The sequence below is a fragment of the Hakea prostrata genome, chromosome 3, assembly GCF_041222555.1.
Source record: "Hakea prostrata isolate BN-2017 chromosome 3, UWA_Hpros_2, whole genome shotgun sequence".
NCBI lineage: Eukaryota > Viridiplantae > Streptophyta > Magnoliopsida > Proteales > Proteaceae > Hakea > Hakea prostrata.
This window is the reverse complement of record NC_142602.1, coordinates 75,455,545-75,474,496: the sequence shown is the minus strand read 5'-3', so window position 1 is coordinate 75,474,496 and position 18,952 is coordinate 75,455,545. Positions and strand designations below refer to the sequence as shown.

Below are 18,952 nucleotides of genomic sequence, written 5' to 3'. Positions count from 1 at the left end.
ATTTATTCATTTATTTAAATTTTCAAATGAACAAGAATATGAAACAGTATTTCTGCACCCTTTTCTATAAAGATAATATAATAATTGCGGTTTAGGAAGATGCATGATGTGATGTATCTTCCGCCTCACTTGGACGTGGACGGCACTTTAGAAAAAAATAAATGAATTTAAATAAAAAAAAGTCGGTAGTTGTACTTCTACAGTTCTACCACATTCACATTCAACAACAACAACAACATATAAAATTATTATTAGCTATATATGTAATTGTAAATTAATGGCAACGGAGGGGGAACCAAGTATAAATTCCAAATCCCAAACAGTGAAAAGTGCAAATGAAGAGCAAAGAAGCTACTAGCTAGACACCCACACTAACACACATTCCATAAGATAGAGCTGCTAGCTGTGTTCTCTGTGCTTAATTTGGTTAGTGCAGAAGGTGTCAAAGTCAGCAACTGGTGTTGGAGGCAATGGAAAGAGTAGCGGTGGTGATGGTGGCGGTGGTGGTGGGTTTGGTCGGAGGAGGAGGAGGAGGAGTGGAGGCGCAGACGTGGTGCGTGGCGATAAGTAGCGCAAGCGATCAGGCGCTGCAGACGGGGTTGGACTACGCATGTGGTTCTTCTGTTGCGGACTGTAGCACGATCCAGGCCAACGGGGTGTGCTACCTGCCGAACACGGTGCAATCACACGCCTCGTACGCCTTCAATAGCTACTACCAGCGCATGGGACAGGCCACTGGCTCCTGCAACTTCGCTGGCACCGCCACCATTGCCACTTCCGATCCCAGTACGTTCCTTTCTTCCTTCCTAACTTCTTTCCTTCTTTCCTTCTTTCCTTCTTTCTGCCCTGCACTGGGCTGCCGGTGTTTTTAAATTTAAAAAAATTAATTTTGTTGTGTCGCGTGCAGGTTATGGATCTTGTGTTTACCCATCTTCTCCAAGGTATGAGTAATCCTTTTCTTCACTTTTGTTTGTTTATTATTTACCAAAATCTGTCTCCTGCATGTCTTGTTGTTGTTTCCACTTTATTTCTTTTCTGGTTTTTAATTATTTTGCCATATATGAAAGGAAAGGAAAAGCAGAGCTAAGCTAGGAATTAACCAATTAAGTAATGCAAGAACAGCTCTCTCTCTCTCTCTCTCTCTCTCTCTCTCTCTCTCTCTCTCTCTCTCTATCGAGGTGCATGGAAGCTCTCTCTCTCTAGAGTAGAATATATGTATATATTACTGGTGAGTGGTGAGTGAAAATCGATGATCAGGAGGAGCTGCATGAACCTGACCCAGCAACGTAGGTACCATTGACTTGTTGCTTAATTTGATCTCGGGGAGGTCGATCGTATCTGCACAGTAAAGACAATCTCTGTGGTCGTATAGTGTCAGTCAGTCGTTACTGTTTCAATTATGAGCTACTAGATATATAGCTAGTATCTTCTACTTGGGGAGGTCGTATTTGAAATCAATGATTGATCGATCATCGATAAATGTATGTTGCTCTTTTCTGTTGGTTTTTCCATGACCTTTCGAGTTTCGACTTGCATGGGAATAATTAGGTGTGTGAACACTGTACGTACTTTGAGAATTAATTTCATTTTTTCTTGATTATTAATTAATCCTCACCCATGCTCGACGACGTACTAGCTAACAGCTTTGATAATGTAGGGTTATTTAATTTCTTTCCTCAAAACCATACCCTACTTGGCTTCTTCTTAACTAGGTTTTTTTCTTTTCTTTTTTTTGGCATGGTGTAGTGATTGTGGTCCTTATGCTTCCGGTGTTCAACTAGAAAGAATTATTATTAGTTAGTAATCAAATTTTGAACATTATTTTTTCTTCTTCTTCTGGTAGAGTAGAGAAGGAGGAGGTAGAACTAGTGACTCGAAATCGAGTCATATTTAGTGTTAGGTGGCCAAAAAATCAAACTCGAAGCAGCTGGCATGTCCCTGTCAAAGTGTCAATAACCCAATCCGGTATGTATCTTCTTCTGCATTAATTGCTTGTTCATAGAAAATGATGATTCCTTGAGTGTGACTGTGTGAGTCAGTCTGCTTCAGCTGGTCAACCATTTATGTATATCAACTACACCAAGTTAGCAGTTATTCACACTGAAGTAGGGGTGTCAACGGTGCGGTTTGGGCTGAAAAATACCTAGTCCAAACACGGTCCATTAGCAAAATAATAGTTTCGGGCCAGTTTCGATTTGGTGTGGTTTGGATTCGGGCTAATTAACAGTTTAGATTCGGGTTGACTAACGGTTTATGGTGTGTAAGAAAAAAAAACAAGAAGAAACAATTGAGCATCTTGCAACAAAGATGAAAATTATATGAAAAGCAAAGTTGCTATTGGTCAATTTTCATTAAAAAAAACCTACCCATTCTATAGAAATCAAGAACCTAGATATTAAGTAGTAAAATGACTATTTGATCTTTCAATTCATGCTTAATTTTTTTATTTGTCTATACCAACTACCTAATGGTTATATAATGATTCAAATACTATTTAATGTAAAATTATAAAACGAGTTATAACGGGTTGCGGTTCGGTTTCGGGTTGATGCGGGCTCCACAACTCTTAGACCAATTAGAACCCATTTATGTTTGGTTCGGGCCGGTACGGTTCGGACTATAAATTGACACCCCTACACTGAAGAGTGAAGGCTGGTTTTGTGTATTCACACCCGCAGATTAGACATTCTAACTTACATAATATTTAGATATAAATAAACAACTGGATGGATCTGTGCATGCTTAATTAGGTACATGAATACTTAAAACAAACACAAACACTGCTAGACAAAGATTCGTTTTTTATGCTAGAGATCCAGACACTTCATACACAAGTTTAGGTGGTGAGATGCGTGTTTCTAGGTTAGCCACTTCTTTTTATCTTTCTTCCCCCCAACTCCTTTTTGACGGAAACCAAAAGAAGCTACTATAATCACCCAATGGATATTTCTTAGTCAATTAATTTCTGTTTTTTTGGGAACAATTTATTTTTGTTATATCATCAAGTAGGTAGAAATGGAATCTAGCTACGACCTTTTTACTAAGAGGTGTCGGTCTTACCTGCCGCCGAACAAAAACACATAAAAAAATAATACAATTACCGGTCCATGCATCACGCCCCCTCAAAATACATATATAGTCCAGGGGACCAGCTGCTGCTGCATATATCATCGAGCATTTTCTCAAAAGAATTCTTTTTAGATATCTTCTTAATTAATTCATGAATAAATAATACTAGTTTAGTTAATCCCTCAAAAGATGCTGCTTGCTTGATGTCGTCGTCATTGTTAAAAATGTATTATTTTCCTTGGAATAATGTTTGTGTTTCTTGTGTATGAGACATAGAAGAGAGAAATATTGGAAAAAAGCTATTTGGTCTGGCATCTAAATATTGTATCTATATAAATGCTGTTGTTGGTGAAGATGATAATTGTAGGTTGGTGGTGGTTCTTGCAAGGTTGCTTGATCATTTTACATGTTTCAATTCCCTCCCTAATTCCCTAGCTGCTTGCATAATAAATAACTTGAATTTCTTGCATGGCAGCGCGGCTGCAGGAAATACATCGACCACCACTCCCACCAGCACACCAACGACGACGCCGACAACTCCCACCACAACCACGCCATCAACGACTACACCTCTCTTCGGCATTGGGCCGAGTTCATCTTCATCCTTGAACTCTAACGGAGCTGCTTTTCGGCCTTCCATTGCCATCGTCTTGCATTCCTCTTTCTTACTACTACTTTCACTTTTGTTTTCACCATGCTATGTAATGTAATGTAATGTAGTGGTCAGTGTTCAGCTACAACATGTAAAATTAAATTTTCTTTGTAGAAAGGCTTGCTTTCATTTTTGTTCCATGCTCGGGCCTAGCTATTTGCTGGTGACACATTATTCCCATCTCTGTTGTCACAAATAATTTATACCCTGTCTACCTATGTTGTAGATATTCTAAAAGGTCATGCATAGGGCAGCCATTCCAATAAAATTTTGATTCAAAAACCAACAGAATCAATCTTTATTTAAATCGACTTTGATGGACATATACCAATAATTCCCTCAGCTGTACACCAATTCCAGTGTTCTATTGGTGTTTTACAGTTTTAAATATGCACATATATTAAATGAAAGGAAAAGAAAAAGGTTAAGTATCATACATTAAGACTGAAACTGATAGTTTCTGTTTACTGATTCAATAACAGAAGCCCTTAATGTCTACCTATGGATATTGGAGTACGTCAAATTTCAACTCAAATGAAGTTTCTCAGAAGACAGGATAGCGCCCAAGCAGGCAAACAACCAAAGCGAATAGCTTACAGAATCTCTTTTTCTTTTGCCATGGCAACATAATTTTATTGACATGGGTCTGGAATGTTGTCTCTTGGAATAGGATTTACATTGCCTAGAAACAAACTAGTAAACACGGATTGATGTGAACTAACTAACATCTCTAGAATATTTACTTCTTATCCTTTTATCTTTACCCACCAACATTATATTGCAGGTTACATTTCCACTCTATCAATCCCACTATCTTCATCCCCAGGGTTAAATTCACCTCGAGAGATCATATTCATGAATGTCTTTGTAGCCCGGCCAACAGCATGTGACGTCTTCTTTGCAGCTCCTGCAACAACTGGTTGCAAAGAAATTATTGGCAAACTAGCCCTCTCCTGTATAATAGCTGCATATCATAAACAAGCCAAATGATCAGTTCAGCACAAGGGTAGTCCAAAACCAATGCAAGATCGCTCTAGCAAGCGTTAACATACAGATTGTCTGCTGCCGGGCAAGGGAACCTATCTGTCGAATTCCAGCTTCTGCTGCTTGCATAGCTTGAGCAGATTTGCTAACCCCATCAGCTATCTCTTGGCTGAGCAGTCAAAAATAAATAAATAAATAAATAGATATAAACACACATTAGGTACAAAGCATTTTTATATCAACTCCCCAATAGCTACTGGAAGATTTGATGAATAGGAATAGGGCTTTAGTCACAGCTTCAACCTGGTATTTTAGGTTTCAATCTACTGAAGAAAGACAGGTTTGCACTTTTGTTGTAGAGAAGCAATGCACATTTTGGGTAGTTTTAGGTTCCAAGCCATGACAGAACAACTCCTTGCATCAGTGTTGGACAACATAAGTTTCCCTTCACATAACTTGAAGGGAGCACTTCAACAAGGAGTTTATTCAGAGACAACCACAAGCAAAGAAAGACAACTAACACTTGCAAGATTTATGAGAGCTCAGAACAGCTCAGATCAGCATATCAACCCTTGGATCTGAGAGCCAGATGGGAAGTCAGAAACCACTTGTCTTGGCACCTATGAGAGCTCAGTTATTAATAACACTGTGAGAGGTTGGAGGTAGGTGGATCAAACACAACCTCTCCCTGTACTTACCCAAGACCTCCACTGCTAATTCACGATGGTAGATTTGTTTGAAGTGTGACTTGAATCCCATTTTGATTAGGACTATAGTCAGTTAGTTCCAAATATACCTTAGAGTTAGTTTCCTATCTATAATCTATCAATTTTTCTTATCTAATTAAAGTATTACGAAAGAATGAAGCTTCAATCCAAATCATGGCCTCCTCTTTCTCATCTTTCTCATCTTTCTCATCTTCCTTTATAATTCACAAAAGTCTTCATCTAGCAAACTCAAAATTCCCATAGATCATAACTTTATCAGCTTCATGATATTTAGAACATTGCTTGATGTCTACTCCCCTCTTTGAAGCAAGTCAGAGAATAACTTCATTGAAATTTTAGAGAATTGATTATTTCTACTTTTCACCCGTGAAACCTCGTTATCCGTTCCTCCTATGAACTGCATCAAACCAAAGGAGTCGAGAGGAAGAAGAACACAGAACAGGGGAGAGAAGAGATGGCGATAGAATTGAGAGGAGCCTTAATCATTGTGAGGAACTCCATCAAACTGCACTTTTATTTATAAGAAAAACAGTCAGACTTATAGTCGAATTCAACATATGAAAGGAGTGCAACAACACAAATTATACCCAAATCAAGTCCTAAAATGCCCTCCAACATTGCTCCTCGAGCTAGAGAACAAACATCAAATGTTCCCAACTTGTTACAAATACACTCAACCCCCGTACTCCCCCGAACTTTAGTAAAAGTGTGCTAATTGTTCTCCTATACTGACATGACTGGGAGATATCACATTCTATTGTAGTTCTTGATGAATAAATTGACAGTGTACTTCAACTTGCTCAATGCTTTCATGAAAGACTGTTGGAAGCTATGTGAACAATAGCCCAGTTGTCGCACTGTCGCAACACAATTTTATGGGTGATTCATCAGAAAACCCAAGTTCTTTAAGTAATTGTCTTATCCATATTAGCTCACACACGACATGTGCCATGGCACGATATTCTAATTCTACACTTGATATAGTCACTACTGTTTGTTTCTTACTTTTCTAAGATACAAGGTTTCCACCAACAAATCTACAATACCTTGTCGTTTATCTTCTATTAACAAGAGATCTAGCCCAGTTTACATCAGAAGAACCATCAACATGCCTATGTCCATGATGTTTATACAAAAGCCCATGTCTAGGAGCTTTCTTAAGATATCTCAAGCTTCATATAACAACATCCCAGTGACACATCCGAGGAGTGGATAAAAAATGACGCACCACATTAACTAGAAAAGCAATATCAGGTCAAGTTACAGTCAAATAATTTAATTTTCCTACAAATCTTTGATACTTTCTAGGATTATCAAGAAGTCCCATCATTTGGCATAAGCATTAAGTTGGTTTCATGGGGGTATCTGAAGGTTTTGACCCTAGCACACCTGTTTCAAAGTAAATCAATTATATATTCCCTTTGAAGACCAAAAGGTGCCTTTCTTTGATTGAGTGGCTTCAACACCTAGAAATTACTTGAGATTTTCCAAGTCTTTATATTGAAAAATCTATCGTAAATATATTTTCAGTCTTTTAATTCCCAACTAATTATCCCATGTAATGATAATAACGTCATCCACATAAACCACAAGAAATACTTTACACGTGTTAAGAGTGTTTAAAGAATACAGAATGATTACTCTCACATTGTGTCAACCCAAATTCTAACATGACTGTAGTGAGCCGACCAATCCATGCTCAGGGCAATTGTTTAGCCAATATAGTGACCTTTCGATTTAACAAACCTTACCTTGCTCCCCTTGAGCAACAAACTTTAGGAGGTTGCTCCATATATATTTCCTTATAAAGATCATGATAAAGGAAAGCATTCTTCACATTTAACTAATATATTGATCAATGATATGGTAACAGCAAGAGAAACCACAACACGAATAAAAGTAGATTTATCAACAGGTGAAAAAGTGCCCTAAATAATCAACTTTATACACCTGGGCATAACTCTGGGCAACAAGTCTTGCCTTTAGCCGAGCTAAAGAACCACCAGGGTTAACCTTCAATGCAAAGAACCATGGATCGTCAATAGCATTCTTTCCTGAGGGCAGAGAAACAAGGTCCCAAGTTTGATTATCTTCTAAGGTCATTAACTCTTCAGTCATCGTAGCAATCCACCCTAGATCAGACAAAGCTTTGGAAAAATTTTAGGTAATGGATGTTGTTTGACAGTGGACAGAGGAGTGGTTAAGCAAGATAATAAACCAACATAGGAATAAAATTAGAAATAAGGTATTTAGCACAACTATGTGTACCTTCATAAAGGACAACGATCGGATGAAGGGGGAACTACCTCAAGCTTTCTTGACAAAGACAATGATGAGGTAGAGTCCATAGGAGCAAGGGGCAACAAACCGTTCTTAGATGACAAACATAAACTTTGGTGATTGCTAGTGGTGTGGCGGGTGGCAAAGTTGTACCCTAAGAAAACAGACTTTGAATAACAAAAAGGTCTTCAATAAGTTCAATTAAACTAATAGGTTCATTAAAATAAGGAGTAGATTCAAAGAAATAGACATTAACAATTACAAAATTTTTGCATAAGTCAAAAGAATAACAACGATAACCCTTTTGAGTACCAAAATATTCAAGTATCCAACAAACAAACAAACATTTGAGAGCTCAAGAATCAAGTTTAGACTTCCTAAGATGATGACCATAAATAAAACAAACACTACCAAAAACACAGGAGATAAAGCAAATAAAGGGAAGACGGAAATAGTAAAGAATATGAAATACCCACCCTGCAATATAGAAGAAAGTATACCATTAATAAGAGCCAATCAAAACAACATTAGCCTAAAAGAATTTGGAGACCTTCATCTCAAATAAGAGAGTGGGTGGCCTCCATTACGTGTATTTTTTGTTTTGCAACTCCGTTTTTATTAAGGGGTGTTAGTACAAGAAAATTGATGAACAATTCCATTAAAAACCATAAAAGTATGAAACGGGTTAGAAATATATTATTTTCCATTTTCACTAGGAAAAGTGTGAAATGGAACATTAAATTGAGTACGAATTTCAGCCACAAATTCACAAAATTATCCAATAATTTTGACCATTTTTTATTATGTGAATCCAAGTAACTCGAGAATAGTCATCCACAAAAGTAACAAAGCATCAAAAGCCCAAATTAGACGTAGTTGGACAAGGTCCCCATACATCAGAGTGAACTAAAGAAAATGGTTGGTCAGGCCATTTAAAAACATCAGGGGGATAGCTCATACGGTGAAGCTTCCCAACTGAAAAGACTCGCAATTTAAATTAGAAAGAGCATGAAAAATATTATCTAACAATTTTAAATTTTCTAATGAAAGATGTCACAGCCGACAATGGATTTGATATGGAATGGAGAGATTAGAGCAAGCAATAGGTGAAGTATTCTCGAACAAGTACAAACCTCTAGACATACAGCCTCTACCAAAGATCTTCTTCATCTATAAGATCCTAGAATAGTCTAAAGTCAGAAAGAGAAAAAGAGGAGAAAAAAAGAAGATAACATAATAGTTATATGTGGTAATGAATTTATAAAAGACAATAAATTGAAAAGGAAACTAAAGATGCAAAGGACAAAAGATAAGGGGAGAGAATCAATAAGTTTGACAGCGCTCATTCCTTTAACGTTGGTAGGGGAACCATCAACTAATGTAATAGTGGAACAAGATGACTAAAAGAGGAAAAGATACCCGTGGCCCCGATCATGTGATTAGATGCTTCTGAATCAATAATTTAAGGGTGGGATGTGGGTGGCAGTGGAAGGCTATAACTAAGTAGCCTAAAACTAAGAAAAGCAAAAATAATCTTCATCGGACATTTTTACCATCTTACCCTCAAGTTGAACTCTAGCGGTTGTAGGTGGGGACTCTAGAGTGGTGGCTACATTTGGAATATGTGGTGGTTTCTAATGAAGATTCAAACAGAATGCTGAATGTGGCCAAGACGTCCACAATGATGACATGTCTTACTTTGTCCTAAAGAATTAGGAGTTTTTTTATGAACCAAAATTTTTCCAGGATTAATTCCACGACTCTATCTTGCATACTCCCCTCCTGAGGTACTACAGGAAATAGTGGCAAGAGCAGATCTATATGTAGTGGTGTGAGGGCTTTCTTTAGCAACACGTAAGACTCTCCAAGAAGTGTCAACTAGAGTGGGATCCTAATCACTACCAAGAATTTGAGGTCAGCATCAAATTCTTTACCAAGGCCCCCCAAGAAACTTACCAAGGAGGTTGTTCTCTTTGTTTTTGCATTATTTTCACATCAAAAGAAATAGGTAGAATAGAGTTTAATTCTTCATACATTCTTTTGAAGTTTGCAAATTATTGAGTAAGATCCCTACCGTTTCTTATCAAACACAATAAACTCCTATGATAAATCATATTTTCTGGGTAGATTATTCTGACTAGAATTTAACACATTTATATGCTCCCACAAGTCCTTAACAATCTCCAAGTGGGTTACAAGGTCAACAATGTGATTTGCCAATGAGTTAAAACATCAGTGCAAGCATACGAGCATCAGTAACCACCCAATTATCATCACCTTTAGGGACTGGTTTGGTCAAATGATTTAGTTATTCACATCTAGTGACAACTACATTTATTATAGCTCTCCATTGATGAAAGTTTGATGCACCTTCTAATTTCTTTTCAATCAACCTATGGGAATATGATGAAATAATTTCAGTCATGGCACTTTTATTGGTTGTAGATTCAGTTTCCCCTATTATCCAAACAAAGTTACTCCAAACCACAGAAATAAGAATGACTTTCAACTATAGACTATCCACAGATTTTCAAATATCAACGATAGGCTACCCATACGTATTTCAAGCTTCAGTCACAGACTACCCACAGATTTTCAAACATTAACCACAAAGTCACAGACTACCCACATTTATTAGATATACTTCAGGAAACTTCAACCCAAGAGATAAATTCAGTAATAACCCAGAAAATGTATCCAAACCAACCGCAAATACAATGAATCTTCTTTAAGAAGAAATCTCAGAAACAGAGTAAAGTACCAATTGCAGAAGGTAACCAAAATCAAACACCAATTGTAGAATCCAGAAAAATTAAAGAACTGGTCTAGCCCTAGAGTATGGATGCAGCATACAACTGAACTGATTTGCTCACTTACGACAAAGAAGAGAGCCCATTAAGAACTCTGTAGATTACCTCAGATCACTCAGTTCTAGTGTAAGATCACTAATTTCCATTCCTGAAAGCCTAATTGCAGCCATTGTACTGGGAAGCTCCTCACGGGCTGTATCTGCCAACTTTGAAAGGGAAGTTGCAGCTCTCCCCATTGCCTAGGAGTAAAGAACAAACGGAGAGAATCTATAGTCATTAAAAGCTAGAGGATTCAGAGACCTCAAAGTTGGATGCACACATGAATTAGTGAAATTTCCAGGCACTGGAAATAGAAAATCAATCCAAATAAAAAAATTCAATAAACAGAAAATCTTCTTTAACATTCCTGGTTTTTTTTTTAAATTAATTAATTATTTTTTTTAAATTAATTAATTAAATTTTTTTTTTTTTTTAATATCTTTGATAGGTGTCTATCTCCTTTGGTACACTTATATGGTAATATGTCAATTTCCATGTGGATGATACAGGCACAATGATAAAGAAATGCCATAAGCCATATGCAAGTAGATCCACATTCACTAATCTTTAGAATATCAACCAGTATATTGTCTGATGATACATATATGTGTTGTAGTGCAAACACAAGCTAAACATTCCTTTCTATCTAGAAGAAGGCTACAGTTACATGGTTATTTCTTACTTTGATAGTGAACAGATGATGGCTTTCAATATCAGATGGCAACGATCAATATTTGGATCCTTCATCTCCTAATGATGTTTCCCAATCATGAGAGTGTTTAACTGCTCACCTAATGCTACAGCATTACTTCAGTTTAAGTGAAATATGTATGAGTTTCTGAAAAAATCCTACCCTTTTTCTTAGGTAAGAAGCTGCATGCTCTTCCTTCATGCGATGTATTTAAAGAAGGGAGGAAAAAAAAAAAGAAGGAAGCTGATAAGACCCTGATCTCAAAAACGATGAATAAATTCACTCACAACGATAATAGCAACATTGAATCAAATAATCTCCAGACAAAACACACTACTAGCAGTAGGTGAATCCTACGACTACCCAAGAGCAATAGCTCTCACCTAAACTTCCCCAATAACTCCAAAAAACTGTCCCCTCTACTATTCCTTCCCCCTATTTATAGCAATTACGTTCCTACAGTATTAATTAACAAAATCATCCCAATTCGAATAGAACTCTTCAAATCTAATCCTAAAAAGTAATTCGAATAGGACTCTTTGAATCTAATCCTAAGTGTAATATGACTCTTCAAATCTTCCAATTGTTTCCTTCCCTAGATTTTAGGGATTTGCTTTCCACGCTGTCGAGTGTAGACTCGTGATACAAGGGGCTTATCAATACTCCCCTCCAACAGTTTCACCTTGTCCTCAAGGTGAAAATCTGGAAAGTGGGACTGCATCTCGTCATAAGTTTCCCAAGTATTTTCACAAGGAGGCAGTCCTTTCCATTGAATCAAAACTTCCAAAAACCCCTGGGCAGAGAAGCGAATGCTGAGCAATTGTTCTGGTGTGGGATGTAACTCGCCATTCTCTCCCAAACATGAGGGAAGAGGCTGGGGGACCATGTGTTGACCAACTACTGGTTTCAACTGCGAAACGTGGAACACAGGGTGGATGCGAGTCCCCTCGGTAAACTGTAACCGATAAGCCGCGGGCCCCACTTGCTCTATGATTTGGTATGGCCCGTAGAAACGATGGCTTAGCTTTTCGTTTGGGCAGTTAGCAAGTTTCTGAAAACGATAAGGCTAGAGCTTAAGAAAGACCTCATCCCCCACCCTGTAGTGCACCTCCCGGCGATTGGGATCAGCGGTGGCGCGCATCCGTTCTTGGGCCACCCGGTTAGATTTGAGATCATCCAATACTCAATTTCGCTCACGAAGGAACACATCAACATCATCAACCTTGGACCGGCCATCTTCCCAACGCAAAAGTGAAGGCGGTTCACGGCCATATACATCTGGAATGGAGACATTTTAGTGGCTGAATTGAATGTCGTGTTGTACCAATACTCCGCCTAAGGTAACCAATTAATCCAATCCTTTGGTTGGCGAGCACAGAAACAGCGTAAGTAAATTTTAAGGCTGCAATTCACCACTTCTATTTGGCCATCGGTTTGTGGATGATAGGCGCTACTATACTTCAGGTGGGTGCCTGCTAGCTTGAATAACTCCATCCAGAAGTGATTAAGGAAGACACGATCGCGATCTAAGACAATGGATCGCGGAAATCCATGCAAGCGGATAACTTCCCTAGTGAATGATGCAGCCACTTCCTTAGTAGAGTAAGGGTGTGAAAGAGCAAGGAAATGGGCGTATTTGGTGAGACGATCCACTACCACCAGCACTGTGTCCCCACCTTAGTCTTGGGTAAGCCGCCAATAAAATCCATACTAATATCCTCCCAAATGCATTCCGGAATTGGCAGCGGTTGAAGGAGACCTGCGGGTTTCATAGCCAAGTACTTACTGCGCTGACAGGCATCACAACTAGCCACAAAGTCTCGAACAGCAGCCTTCATTCCCACCCAATAGACCATAGCCGTCAATCGCTTGTAGGTCCGCAGAAACCCTGAATGCCCACCAACTGGGGTGGAGTGATATTCGGACAATAATTTGGGAATTAGGGGGGATCCTTCAGGGATGACTAACCTGTTTTTATAGAGTAATGTTCCTTGTTGGAGATGATAGTTAGGATAGTCTTGGGATCCTTTCAGCAAGGCCTGAATAATCTTCTAGTAACGCTCTGAGGCGTGAACTGCCGCATCTAAACCCTCACTTTCCTGCCAAGTTGCTGTTGTCATAGAGAGAAGTTGCTTATCATCCTCTGACCGTTGCGAGAGAGCGTCGGCGGCTTTGTTTTCGCTGCCCGGTCGGTACAATATCTCAAAATCAAATCCCAAAAGCTTTAAGACCCACTTTTGTTGATCAGTAGACACAATGCGTTGTTCCAGCAAATATTTCAGACTCTTTTGATCAGTTCGTACTTTGAAATGTCTCCCTATCAAATAGTGACGCCATTTCTGGATAGCTAGCACAATTGCCATTAGTTCTTTCTTATAGACCGACTTGGTTTGTGCACGAGGGGACAACACTTGGCTCCAGTAGGCGATGGGGTGGCCATCTTGCATCAAAACCGCACCCAGCCCAAAACCTGAAGCATCAGTCTCCACCAAAAACTCCTTTGTGAAATCTGGCATAACCAATACTGGAACGGTTGTCATTGTTGTCTTGAGGGCGTTAAACGCCGTTGTTGCCTCTTTACTCCACTGAAATGCATCTTTCCTCAATAAGTTAGTAAGCTGAGCGGCAATCTTTCCATAATCTTGGACAAATCTACGGTAATACCCGGTTAAACCTAAAAACCCTAGCAAGGTTTTAAGATTGGCAGGTTGGGGCCACTCCGCCATGCACTTGATCTTTCGTGGATCCGCAGCAACTCCGTCTTTAGATATGATGTGCCCTAAATACTCCAGTGTAGCAACCCCAAACATGCATTTTTTTTTTTTTTTGTTGACAATGAGGTGGTGATGTGTGAGAAGTATAAAGGTGGTTCGCAAATGACCCACATGTTCATCCATGATCCTGCTATACACCAAGATATCGTCAAACACCAAAATAAATTTTCGCAAATGTTCTCGAAATACCTCATTCATGAGTGATGGAAATGTGGTCGGAGCATTCAAAAGCCCAAATGGCATCACCAGGAACTCGTAATGCCCATTATGGGTACGAAAAGCCGTCTTTTCCTCATCACCTTCCGCCATTCTGATCTGGTGGTATCCTGCTCTCAGATCAAGTTTGGTGAACACTGTGGCTCCGCCCAACTCATCCAACAGTTCGTCAATTGCGGGAATGGGGAACTTGTCAGGAACTGTGAGTTTATTCAGGGCACGATAATCCACGTAGAAACGCCATCCGCCATCCTTCTTTCGAACCAACAAAACTGGACTGGAGTAAGGACTCACACTAAGCCGTACCAATCCTGCTATTAGCATTTCCTGTACCAACCTTTTGACCTCGTTTTTTTGAGAGTGTGGGTAACGATAGGGTCGAATATTAGGTGGGTTACTTTTCTCGGCTAGCCATATCCGGTGGTTTTGCTTCCTTCTTGGTGGCAGTTCAGTTGGTTCAGCAAATAGTTAAGCAAAGTCGGTTAATAAATTTGATACTGTTGTACTCTGGTGTACCTCTATATCGTCTCTGTCGGGATGCTGAGGCTGCAGCCAGTAGCCATCACCGCCTGCTTGAATAGAATGTAGCACATTTTTCAATGTTTCCAATTGCAGCAAGGTCGGATCCCCATTTAGTTTCACGGGTTGTCCTTGCCACTCAAAGTTCATGGTTCTCAAACGCCAATTATTGCGCACCTCCCCGAGTGTCTGCAACCATTCTACGCCCAAGATTATATCAATGCTACCCAAATTGAAAGGGTAAAAATTTTGTACAAAGACCTCACCGCCCAATTGAATCGGAATCTGTCGACAGATCCCCGTACCTTTGCTAATCGTTCCATTGCCCAAAGCAACCTGAAATTTTGTTTTCTGGATTACCAATCCCAACGGCTCCACCAACTCTTGAGCGACGAAATTGTGCGTTGCACCACAATCGATCAAAATGATGACTTCACAGCCATTTATCTGTCTCGTTAGTTTCAGGGTATGTGGTGAATCAATTCCCACCAAAGAAGTATGCGAGAGTTCCGTCTCGAGCACTGGCTCCATTTCGACCGTCGTATTGTCGTCATCGATCACTCCTTCCGCTGCTGCAACTTCTGGATTATCATCGTCGTGGAGTAACAGCAACCTTAGTTGCTTTAGAGGGCATCGGTGGCCTTTGGAGTATGGAGCGTCACACCTGAAACATACCCCTTTGTCCATTTTATCTTTGATTTCTTCCTAGGATAGCCATCATGAGCGTCCTGAGTTCACCGTCGCCGCTGTGGTTGCAGGTCGAGATTGTGAAGAAGAAGACGAGGGTTCACTTCTTTGGTTTGGGCGAACCGAGCTGTTAAAGCTTTGGTTCATTCCGGTTCCCTGAACCGTATTGGTTCCTCTAATATTGGTGTTGGGTGGGCTGAAGTTAATAAAATGTGAGGTTAAATTTTGGGCTGATTGAGTGGGCTGGGCCAAGAAAGATTTCTTATTTTTCCCCACTCTATTTTTGTCCTCCACGTCTTGGGCTAGGTCCATTATTTGGCCCAATTTGGTGAGGCCAAATAATCGTACCTCCGCCCTCACTTCTTCGTTTAAACCAGCGAAAAACACCCCTTTCAACCATTCTTCATCTACCGCTCTGGCTGCCGCTACTAATTTCTCAAACCCTTCTCTATATGCTGCAAACGTCCCACTTTGCTTATGATTAATCAACGCTTCTTGGGGAGTCTTCAGCTGTGCTGAGTTAAATCGATGGATCATCAATTCTTTCAAGTTTCTCCATGATGACAATGGCTGCTGCAATTCTCGGAAGCGTATCCATCCCAGTGCCGCACCTTCAAAACAAAGAGTTGCAGTTCTGAGTTTCTCTACATCGCTCATTTTGTACAGGTCAAAGTACCTCTCAACCCGTGCGATCCACCCCATCGGATCTTCCCCCATAAAAATCGGCATCTCAAGATGTCTAGGAAGGAAGTCTCTCGATTTCTCTGGTTTGATCTTGTTCGCTCGCTGTAATCTGGAGTTCCTTTGTTTTCATTCACCTCAGGCGTTAAGGTATGCACCTCTGTTGATTTTCCTTTCAACAGCATGACCCTTAATTCCTCTCTGAAATCGTCATTCGCCTTTTCTCCTTTTTCTATGTTGTGCCAAGAGTCAAACTTGACCTTGAATCTCTTTCACGATACTTTCCAATTCCTCTACCCTCTGCTCCATTCGGCTCTTTACCATTCCCTTGGAATCGATGGCTCTGATACCAAATTGATAAGACCCCGATCTAAAAAACGATGAATAAATTCACTCACAACGATAATAGCAACATTGAATCAAATAATCTCCAGACAAAACACACTACTAGCAGTAGGTGAATCCTACGACTACCCAAGAGCAATAGCTCTCACCTAAACTTCCCCAATAACTCCAAAAAACTGTCCCCTCTACTATTCCTTCCCCCTATTTATAGCAATTACGTTCCTACAGTATTAATTAATAGAATCATCCCAATTCGAATAGGACTCTTCAAATCTAATCCTAAAAAGTAATTCGAATAGGACTCTTCGAATCTAATCCTAAATGTAATATGACTCTTCAAATCTTCCAAACGTTTCCTTCCCTAGATTTTAGGGATTTGCTTTCCACGCTATCGAGTGTAGACTCGTGATACAAGGGGCTTATCAGAAGCAAACAAACAAACTCTACAACAGAGGGCTTTGTGCCCGAGAGCCTAGCTATCACTCCGAGAAGATCCAACTGATTAACACCCAACTAGGTTCTTTTTTCCTCAGGAGAAAATACGCCAACTTGCAACCTTTTCAAAGCAATTTGGGACTTTATTTTCAAAGATTTTTATGCTTTGAAAGCAATCCCTGACTTCTAGCTTAGTATTATTTGAGGTTCCAAAAGGACCAGTATACGAAGTAACAGCCACTCTTACATCTTCCAGAAACACTCTCCGATCATGGTTTCTGCAACCTTGCTAAAAGACCTATCAAGAAACAGTAATTTTATATTACCCAACTAAGCTTTCCATACTCGAGTAGAAGCTTCCCTAGGGATGCAAACTTTCCATGATGACAAGCATTCCATTCAAGAGCTATATCACTTGGAGGTTTGGACTTAGGACTCTTAAGAACCTAATTGCAATTTCGGTTGAAATGATTGAAATTTCCCAGAAATTTTCAGATTCTTGAAAAGTAGAAGACAAAACCATGTCAACTCTAGGTATACAAATGTTTCAAAGAAAAAAAAATCTGGTTTTTCAGGGTCAAATGACAGTACTAACTTAACATTTTAGTGTCCTGCAAGCAAAACTATATTGGTAGTTAATCTAAACCTCCTTTGTGTTGCATTAGCATGGGGGGAAATCCAAGATTTTTGGTGAAATCACTTACAGTTCTTGATGATACAAAGTGTTGGGGACAACTGCAACACATCTACATCAATCACCACAACAACAAGAAGCCTTATCCCAACTAAATGGGTCAGCTACATGGATCCTTGCCTTTCAATCAGCTCTATTTAAGGCCATACTGAATACAAGTCCAAATTTGAACAAGATTTTTGTTAAAAGAACAATGATATGCTGTAATGCTTGAATGATTGATGAGATCAGTCAACACCTATATATATGGAAGGAAAATTACACAAATAGCCCCCTCTTGACTAAACTCTACTGATTAGAGATGATGGAAGGGTAAAGTTACCAATATGTCACCAACATGGGCATGATGTTACAAATTAACAACCCCCGGGGGGGGCATTTTTCTCTCTGTTTCTCAGCTTGGATAGTAACAACAACAACAACAATAAGCCTTGTCCCAACTAAATGGGGTCGGCTACATGGATTCTTGCCCTCCAATCAGTTCTGTATGAGGCCATGCTAGATACAAGGCCTAAGCTAAACATATCATTTCTAACCACTTCTCCTAAGGTTATCTTAGGTCTACCCCTAGCTCTTCTAGTTCCTTCAATATGGATTATATCACTTCTCCGTATAGGGACATTTATAGGTCTCCGTTGAACGTGGCCGTGCCACCTCAAACGACTTTCTCGAAGCTTATCACTTATGGGAGCAACTCTCAGACCAACTCTAATATGATCATTTCTTATCGTATCCATCCTAGTTTTGCCACTCATCCATCTTAGCATCCTCATTTCTGCTACACTGAGTTTACCCATATGATTCTTTTTAACAGCCCATCACTCTGCACCGTACATCATAGCCGGTCGAACAACGGTCCTATAAAATTTTCCTTTAAGCTCTAATGGAATACGCCAATCACATAAGACCCCGGATGCACCTCTCCACTTCATCCACCCTATTTTAATTCTTTGGAAAACTCCATCCTCTAAATCACTTCTTTTACTTATGATTGAACCTAGGTACCTTAAACAATCACTCTGAGGAATCTCTTTATCATCAAGTATCACTGCCTTATCATCTGCCCGATCATGACTAAAGTTACAAACTAGATATTTTGTCTTCGATCTACTAAGTTTAAAGCCTTTTGATTCCAAAGCTACTCTCCATGATTCTAATTTGGTATTAATCCCCACTTGGATCTCATCAATCAACACAATAACATCCGCAAAAAGCATACACCAGGGGACCTCATCTTGAATGTCTTTGGTTAATTCATCCATTACCAGTGCAAACAGATATGGGCTTAAAGTTGACCCTTGATGTAACCCAACTGTTATCAGGAATTCATTACTTTGTCCCCCCACAG

General features: G+C 39.5%; 2 protein-coding genes across 2 annotated transcripts in view; one reads left to right on the top strand and one right to left on the bottom strand.

Annotated features, from left to right (window-relative positions):
- The first annotated feature begins 290 nt into the window (after positions 1–290).
- LOC149023096 (PLASMODESMATA CALLOSE-BINDING PROTEIN 2-like) lies at positions 291–3,779 on the top strand. Its single transcript, XM_089147766.1, has 3 exons — positions 291–786; positions 908–941; positions 3,545–3,779. The coding sequence occupies exons 1-3, from the start codon at positions 471–473 to the stop codon at positions 3,777–3,779; spliced, it is 585 nt and encodes a 194-aa protein (XP_089003892.1). The 5' UTR covers positions 291–470.
- LOC149023095 (chitinase-like protein) overlaps positions 3,530–18,952 on the bottom strand; it is a 28,357-nt gene continuing 12,934 nt past the window's right edge. The window contains exons 3-5 of the mRNA XM_089150949.1: positions 10,629–10,762; positions 4,774–4,874; positions 3,530–4,685 (exon numbers count right to left, since the gene is read on the bottom strand). Coding sequence (XP_089007075.1) covers positions 4,507–4,685; positions 4,774–4,874; positions 10,629–10,762 — 414 coding nt within the window. The 3' untranslated portion in view covers positions 3,530–4,506. The remainder of the gene's footprint in view (positions 4,686–4,773; positions 4,875–10,628; positions 10,763–18,952) is intronic.

Excerpts from the sequence above, each read along its gene's own strand:
- LOC149023096 (XM_089147766.1), top strand. The coding sequence starts at position 471 with ATGGAAAGAGTAGCGGTGGTGATGGTGGCGGTGGTGGTGGGTTTGGTC. Across the intron at positions 787-907 it reads CATTGCCACTTCCGATCCCA|GTTATGGATCTTGTGTTTAC; the intron begins GTACGTTCCTTT and ends TGTCGCGTGCAG. Across the intron at positions 942-3,544 it reads GTTTACCCATCTTCTCCAAG|CGCGGCTGCAGGAAATACAT; the intron begins GTATGAGTAATC and ends CTTGCATGGCAG.